Consider the following 8,597-nt stretch of genomic DNA (forward strand, 5'->3'; position numbering starts at 1 on the left):
AATGTCAAGTAGGCTACATGTAACTAAAATGAATCGTCATGATAAGTGGAATAACCAGTTGTTTATCATTAAATCTCAGGATATAGGTCTATTAAAAAAAAAACAGAAAAGTTAAAAAATGAAGTTAAAGATATCTTCGCGAATTATACTTTTTTTCTAAATCTCTGGTGGGAGAAAGTGATAAATCTAGCTTTTTGTGTAAAGCATAGTCGTCAATTTTAAAAATCATGCTAGAAATGTTCGTAGTATCAAAGGTTTTGAAAAGTTTTGAAAATATCAACCCTCGTGGATAATATTTGCAAGTTATTAATACCAACAAAAATTTAAACTACTGTATGCTATAGGGATATTACAAGATGCACGTTTGTTTTACTGACACATAGCCTCAACATGAAGTATGTTTTTTCACAATGCCTGGTACCGAAGGTTTTGCAAATTACTTTCCCAAAGGATGTACCTGAATTGAAAAATGATGACCAGCGTCAAAAGCTTTTTCCATTTTTAAAAATTCAGCGACACGCAGACGCAAGCTTTTTATTGAGTTGTTAACCATTCTGGACATATTCTGAGACGTTAAACATCATATTCGTTTCATGATAAGCTACAGATTTTCTATGTTAGTAAAAAATAAACTAGATTGATTGGAGAACGTGATAGGTAAGCCTAAAAAGAAATAATTAAATAATTAATTAATTAAAAACGGTTAATTTTACAAATTTTTGTCATCATTCTGTCACAATTGGGCTTCGCTATAGAAAAATCTGACCTGTATTACAGGTATTACAGGTATTATGCAGTTTATGTTATTTTAATATTAGGCCTAATTAAAATACGGGCACTGTGCCTATAGAGTAGTGAAATATTACTCTCCTTGTGGAGAGAAAATCAGGTAGAAGTGTTGGACAGTTGAATTTTTTTTCTTACATATAACACTTAGCTCACATGGGAAATGAGAGAAAAAGTATGTACTGGATACATATGTCTGAGCGCGCACGTTTTGCGGGTTCCAAGGTGGGGGGCGGAGGTAATTTTGGAGCGTCAAAAATTGTACTTAGAGTCTTAGATGAATTAATATTTTAGACTTCAAATTGATTCTTGTTTTTATTTGAGCTTTCGTTTTTTTTCTAATATTTTGTTTTCCACATTCAAATGTGACCTTGTGTAAATTAAATCAGTAAAAACGCCGAAACTTGAAAGCAGAAGAATCAAGTCGACAGTCAAGATACAGATAAAACGTTTATTTTTTTCTTCTGAGGCATACAGTTTTGAGACATGTAAGTCTATGCAATATATAAATATTTAATTGAAAATTACTCGTGGACGTGCTCACAGAGGTCATGCCTAACCTTTTCCGTTTATTTATTGCTTAAAATGTTTACACTTTGGCGTGTGGGTTTGACCTTGAAAATTCTCGCTGCATCTGCTCGAGAACATTCGAGATTTGTATCGGACATGATGAACTCTGATGTAGATCCTACATCGGATTCGAGAAAACGGCCCCTGGACGGGGAAATGGACAGTGGTAATTCCAAAAGGTCAAACCAGGGTGCAGGTTAGTCTCGAGACCCCTTACAAAGATATCTCCCCTTGTTCAGACGCTGAATGCTTGCGGCCCAGAAACGTGTTGCTCCCCATGCCGAGTTTCACACTCGACACAGCGTGGTCTGCTACGCGTCCTCTGTAACATTGAACATAAACATGAAACATATTTGCGGTGCTTCTAGAACGTTAGAGTTTGCGGCGTGCATCAATAGACGCTGTTTTAAATTTTAGTACTTAAAATAGTTATTGTGTGACTAAGAGAGACGTGACGTTTGTCGGTACTAAGACAGTGTACACCCCTCCCTCCCCCAAACTAACAAGTCTTATTTTCAATGTTTTTCGAACTCGGTTATCTCGCCACTTTGATCAGTGTCTCTGCTATGTCAAAATTATTTTTAAAGACAACTATTTGAATTTTTGGGTGTTTTTGCAAGAAAATTGGAGCTTATTCAAATATAATGGGAGTTGAGTTCATTAAGTGTAAACAAAAATCGGTAAGTGAATTCTAAAACTTATACAATTTATTTGTATAGCACAAACATTGATCAAAATCACTACGTAAACTTAATCTAGAAAACATTAAACACTTAAATACATATATAAAGTTGTTGGACATACTGCATATATGTCCATTTTCCAAGGTGTACAGAGAGTTTTTAACAAGTGTGAAAACCTGGATTATTTAAGTTTTTGGAAGTATTGACTTGGATTGGGATGGTGTTTGGGGGGGGGGGGGCAGTAAGATATAAATAGTATTAAAGGTTGGATACTTTTGGTGTGGGAAGTACAATGTTTTCAGACATTGTTATGGGGCACTTGTCAAAAGTCTCACATTATTATGGACACTTGAAAACTAGCATGGTGTTCACAATCTTATTACTGTTAGAACTTACAGTAGCACAACTTGAGATTAGTACATAAGCTAGACTAATTCCTTTAAAAAGAGTTGTCTACAAATCTATAAACTATAAAAGCTATAAATTGATAAAAGGTACCTTTTGCTCACTTCTGTAAGTGAACTCTTCAATCACAGGATAAAAAAGTGTTGAATTATGTTTCAAGAATGTTATCTTTTTCAGCTGACAATGTCCAACTTAAGGTGCTTGTTCCAAGTATTGCAGCTGGTGCCATCATTGGCAAGGGGGGAGAAACCATTGCACAGCTTCAGAAAGAAACTGGAGCCAGGATAAAGATGTCCAAAGCCAATGACTTTTATCCTGGTATGTTATATGGGGATTTTAGATATGACATATATGCATGACATGTATGTTTTTTGGATGCTAGAAAAAAAAAATTGTCTAATAACTAACATTGTAGTGCATTGTTATTGTTCATATGAAAAATTTTGTGGATATTTATGATAGATTATGATAGATAAGATAATACATACAAATATTGTGCTTGTTATTCTTCATGTGATTTATTATTTATCGCTTATCATATTTTTACCATACTAGAGTATTTGTGCCGTATAACCAATTTATCATTTGTCAAAGATTCAGCTGTTTTAATTCCAGGAACCTGTGAGCGTGTGTGCCTTATGACGGGTAATCTGGAGTCTGTGCTGAATGTCAATTCTTTTGTCATGGATAAAATTCGAGAAAAGCCAGACCCCAATCCTAAACCGGTAGATGGAGAGGTCAAGGTCAATCTAGAAAGACATAAACAGGTACAGTGCAATGTTGAAGAGACCAAAATAGTAAAAAATTTACAACTTTTTTTCCACACAAGCAAAATAAATTGAGTTGTTGATGTGTAAGACCATCAGTTGTTGCATAAAACTATACAACTGCAGATTTATTCTGCTTCACATTTTATTTAGGCTGAAAGTTTTAGATGAAAAATGATCCTTGACAGGCATAATGATTGACTTGCTCAGAGACTTTGAGAGAATTTTTTAGTAATTTATTTGTAAAAAACTTGGTATATCTTTAGAAATGAGTTACTGCAGGATGGCCTTTATTCCATTATCACTTGAAATAAAACTGTCCAGAAATGTGAATATTTTACCACTGTTGCAGCAGTGACATTATGCATTATTGATCTTCCTGAAGCAAGGAGGGGGCTGTATGATAAATAATAAATCCTTGCCTCTTTTAGTTCCATCATTCTGATACCAAGAGAGAGCTATATTGATTTCAGTTTAATTTTTGAGTTATCTTATTGTTTGTGCCATATTTCCAGGAAGTGACATTTTGATATAGTTTTAGTAAACCCATCACTTTTCTAGCCTTCTCTTAAAAATATGACGGCAAACATCTTTTCGTTGTATTTGCACCCAATTGCAATTTGTAATGGCATGATTTTATGCTGGCATATATAGAGTAGCTATTGACTTGTATTTATTCAACTGTATGCTATTAATTTGTATTTCATTTCTTCATCCAGGTCAAGATTCTGGTTCCCAACAGCACAGCTGGCATGATCATAGGAAAAGGTGGGGTCTACATAAGACAGATCAAAGAGGAGAGCGGGGCCTACGTACAGATTTCACAGAAATCAAAAGAAATGAATCTACCTGAACGATGCATCACTGTGGCAGGTATGCAGGTCAAGCTTTACTTATTCAAATGTTTTTGACATTTATTTCTCCTATATTGAAATATTAAGCAGATTCATACTTCAAAGTTGTCATAAATTTTTCAGGTTAACTTGGATTTTTTTTTTCCAGAAATATGGAAATTTTGAGATTTTAAATGTAACAATATGACAGACATTTTTAGGTTTACTAGGAATTTTTTTATCTCAGGGACCGTTGTAATTTTAATGAAATGTTTTAACAAACAATACATCTCTGTTTATTCATTAATTGTAAGTGAATAACTGTAAGTAAGAATTGACAATAAATAAATGACAACATCATTTTGTCTGTTTAGCATTATGGTATGCTTTAGGTACCAGATGTTCATTTTTCCAGGTGAAGCTGATAATGACAAAGCAGCTGTCAAAATGATCCTTCAGAAGATATCAGAAGACCCACAGAGTGGAAGCTGCCCCAATATAAGTTACGCTGATATATCCGGACCGGTGGCAAGTTCTAACCCAACAGGGTCTCCATTTGCGCATGGCCAGTCAGGCTCCCGCAGTCCCGCTAGTCTTCTCAATGGCAGCAATATCGGGCAGAGTCTCAACAACCTCAATTTGGGTGGCGGCGGACCCAGCAGTAATGGCAGTGGCGGCGTTGGGAATGGCACAGTTGGCGGCCCAGGCGGTACTGGTGGTAACATGGCAGTGGAGAATCTTCGAGCTGCATTGAGAGGTAGTGGCTATTCTGACCAAGCTGCTGATGAAATAATTGCCGCTCTGACCACCCTGGCTAACTACGGTCTGCTTGGAATGGGGCTGGGGCTGGGGGGCCTGGCCAATCTTGCTAGTCTCACACAAAACCTGGGGGGTCTCATGAATGCCTCCACCCCTGGGAATGTCAGTAATGGTGCCTTTGCCTCTGGGAGTGGGGCCGGGGGTGGGGTGGCCAACCCTGGAATGAACAGTGCTAATTCCCTCCTCGGAATGCCCAATAATGGACAGCAGGCAGGGAGTGGAGGAAGTAATGTGTTTGGGCCTGTGGGTCAAGCCACAGCCGGGTTGATCAATTCGGGTAACAACACCTCTGGCATGTATGGGAACAGCAGTGGGTTTGGTGCCGAGACCTTGTTCAGCGACTCCTATGGTGGCAATGGTATGAATGGCGGGGCATTTGGGGCAGGGAATTATGCAGGGGGCATGGCAGCTGGGGCTGCGGGGGAAAAGAAACATGTCATGGGAGGGCAGAATCAGAACTCTTTCGGCCTTGGTACAGGGATTGGTTCATTTGTGGGCGGGGAAGGAGGAGGGGCTGGGGATGCAGATGGTACGAAAAAGGAGCTTGAAGTTGCCGACACGCTGGTCGGTGTGATCCTGGGCCCTGGGGGGAGGGGTATCACAGAGCTTCAGCAATTTACAGGAGCAAACATCCAAATCTCCAAGAAGGGAGTGTTCACCCCTGGCACCCGGAATCGCATCGTGTCCGTCACTGGTAACCCCAGTAACGTCAGCCGCGCGGCCCTTATAATCCAGCAGCGTATTAGCCAGGAGGAAGTCAAGCGTGCACGACAGAGTGGCATGCAGTGAGGGGGAGGGCACCACAGGCACAGTCATTTCAGCTCATCAAGAATATAACTTTATTTGAACTTATGATTCCACATTTGCATTATTTCTGTAGAGTTTTACGAAAGCATTTCAGTTTTTTTTTCTTTTTAAACTTTGTCTTAAGACAGAAACATTCAGACTACATTGTAACATTGATAGCATTATCTTTTCAGCTCTTAATCAGACTGGTATGTTTTCATGTCCACTATTGCCACCTATTGTCAATTTCATTATCTTATATAATTCAGCCACCATCATGTTCATATATTCTGGAGTAATTGGAAATATCACCTCTCTTTGTACTCTCCATGACATGTATGAATGGTCGGTATGTCATCGTGTGCTTCAATCACCAAAGACTGTATATTTTATGCCACTATTCAGTTTTCTTTCGACATGTTTTAAAAGAGAACAACGGCAGCTTCATTTAACGTCATGGCGCCTTGATTGTGCCAGCTTACATTAACTGTACATAAAGCCTGCATACCCGTTCATGTGTGTAAGATTTAGTATATGTGACATTCGATCTTAGATCTTCGAACTCTGCATATTCAATTCAACAGTTGCCATACCGCCATTTTTACTTAAACCATATTGGTTTAATCAATTTTACTTTGTTTCGTTGTTTTGAATAGTATCAGGTGGATATCTTAAAATGGTATTAATTTCTGTACTGTGTACTGCAGAGAAAAAGTTTCAGAATACAGTTCCTAAGCTTATATGTTGGTTGAGTTTTGTTGTGAGATCATCCATTTACACTACTACGTGTAACAGCTAAGTGTTTACTTTGGTATGAGTGTGAACTATCACATGGGTTGAATGACCTTTTCATCCAATTCATCATCCATTCATTAATTACATGTTCATACGTCACACTCTTGCGTGTCATTTCATGAATTGTGAATAAAATGTGCCTGGGATCACTTTAGCATGATTAATGTTAAAATAATATGAAACAAACTTTACTTAGTCATTGTTTGCTGACAGTTTCCATAATTTTCTGTAATTTGGGGCACATTTGTCCTACAAACTGACCTCAAGTTTTGCACCTCAAAAAGTTGATCTATGTCAGAATGAAATTCATATTTATCACATGAAGTTATTGCAATCAGCAAGTGCTAGGGTGAACCCAGGTGAATAACTCTGTAGTGAAGTTGTGCTCATGGACCAAGGTAGGCACCAGGATGTTATGTGTAGTACTAAGAATGGCAAAGGCCTATTCAAAGTCCAAAGTTTTATGATCTGTCACAAGCGATACTTGTGACATTGTGACAGCCTTAATCTTTGTGAAGGGAATCATCAGAAAATGACCAGAAAAATGTACATTGATAAGTTCTCTCAGCTTTTATGTGTTGCCCTACTGCTCTTGCTAGTTTGCCGTTATTTCTGACCTCGCCATGCTCCAAATTCTGCAAAATCTCACTTGATAAATATGCTGTCGCGAAAATGGACAATCTCAGTATGATAACAAAACCCTGTTTTTTGTGATGTTTATTTAAGAATGTCTTTAAATAATGATAGGCTCACTGTACTCAAAGTTATTTCTTGAGTTTGTCTTCTTCAGTTGAATGCGGGGTCATATCAATATGCCCACAAAAAAATGCTACTAAATTTTATATCGGTCTGACCAAGAAATCACATATTTGAATTAACAGTTTTAACTGAAGAGGAAAAAAGGCATATGAAACATAGTAATTTGATGCTTATTGGCTATGAAATGACAAAATGATTCTCAAATTGCATAAATCTAAGTGCAAACTGTCTTCGATCAAAAAACTGCTCTTATGTGGCATCAGAAAAAGAAGCGACCAGAGAATGCTCAGACCTGTTTGGAGTGGGAGGGTGGAGCCAGCTCACCAGACCTTGGGGTACTTGTTTCAAAGATATTTCATGTTCTTTTCCATTGGATTCGGTTGTACAGTTGTAATAAGTAAGCACTTGTTATGAGGTAAAATTCCAAGTATATCTAAATTTTCTCGCTAGGAAGAAACATTTTGCCGAATGATTTTACTTTAAGTATGTTTTGTTTAAGGGAAAATCATCAGTGATAATTTAACTTGCAAATTATTTTTACGTGTAATTAGTTAAGTTAACATAGTCTGCTAGTAAACTAGTAATGATAACTTTCATAGGTTATCACTATCACTAGCAATATTTTCATCTAATTTTACATGCTACTTTCATTTTCTACAGAGCTTCTTGGTCTGGCGTAGATGTGTTTCATTGCTGTTTGGGCTCCAAGGTGGCTACAGGACTGAGTGGAATGGCTCTTTGTTTAGTGCACCTTTTCTGTAAATGGGCAAAAAAATTGCCATGTTAATAAAGAGTCGTGATGATACTTGGCTCTAAGATATTTGTTTATTTTGTTTGTAATGAAATAAGAATAAAATTAATGAAATTTTATCAGGGTGCAACAGTGCATTTGTATTTATAAAACGTGACACTTGGAAGTTGCGTAGCCATCTCTGAGCCTTCCATACCATTGCCTTCCATCTGCTCCCCTTGGGAGAACATGTGCTGCCATCTGTTGAGAGACAACAGCACTACTTCATCCTATTCCTGAACTGGGTTACCAAGAGACAGGTAAATTGTATCATACATCATGGATTCTATTTAGCGGACTGTTTGGTTGTTGTAAGATGCAATATGGAAAAGAAAATAGTTAAGCTATTAAAACTAAAGCAGTTTTAATAAAAGATTTTTTATTTTATCATTTATATCAGGAGAGGGGTTAAAGCTGTAGGCAAACATATTGTTTGAATTGTTAATTATGTTCACTTTACCATACCTTTAATGAAGGTTAAAAATGAAGGGCCTGTGTTAGCTAGAATAATGGTTTTTCAGAACATTTCTCCACAGCATGCTTTTCAAAACTGTACTCTGATATAATGTACCATCACTGATATTGTTTTAGAGGGTGATTGCAG

At 37.3% G+C, this 8,597-nt stretch overlaps 1 protein-coding gene across 1 annotated transcript; it reads left to right on the top strand.

The window, feature by feature from the left end:
- The first annotated feature begins 1,406 nt into the window (after window positions 1–1,406).
- On the top strand, window positions 1,407–6,389 carry LOC106161189 (RNA-binding protein Nova-1). Its single transcript, XM_013538067.3, has 5 exons — window positions 1,407–1,552; window positions 2,622–2,762; window positions 3,060–3,211; window positions 3,931–4,084; window positions 4,460–6,389. Exons 1-5 carry the CDS (start codon window positions 1,453–1,455, stop codon window positions 5,650–5,652), a joined length of 1,740 nt encoding a protein of 579 aa, XP_013393521.1. The 5' UTR covers window positions 1,407–1,452; the 3' UTR covers window positions 5,653–6,389.
- The last annotated feature ends 2,208 nt before the right edge of the window (window positions 6,390–8,597 follow it).

Source organism: Lingula anatina, chromosome 2, assembly GCF_051362555.1.
Source record: "Lingula anatina isolate TDL-2025a chromosome 2, LinAna3.0, whole genome shotgun sequence".
In the NCBI taxonomy this organism is placed as follows: domain Eukaryota; kingdom Metazoa; phylum Brachiopoda; class Lingulata; order Lingulida; family Lingulidae; genus Lingula; species Lingula anatina.

Coding starts and splice junctions, on each gene's coding strand:
- LOC106161189 (XM_013538067.3), top strand. CDS start 1,453: ATGATGAACTCTGATGTAGATCCTACATCGGATTCGAGAAAACGGCCC. Junction 1,553..2,621: donor AAGGTCAAACCAGGGTGCAG/GTTAGTCTCGAG, acceptor TATCTTTTTCAG/CTGACAATGTCCAACTTAAG. Junction 2,763..3,059: donor AGCCAATGACTTTTATCCTG/GTATGTTATATG, acceptor TTTTAATTCCAG/GAACCTGTGAGCGTGTGTGC.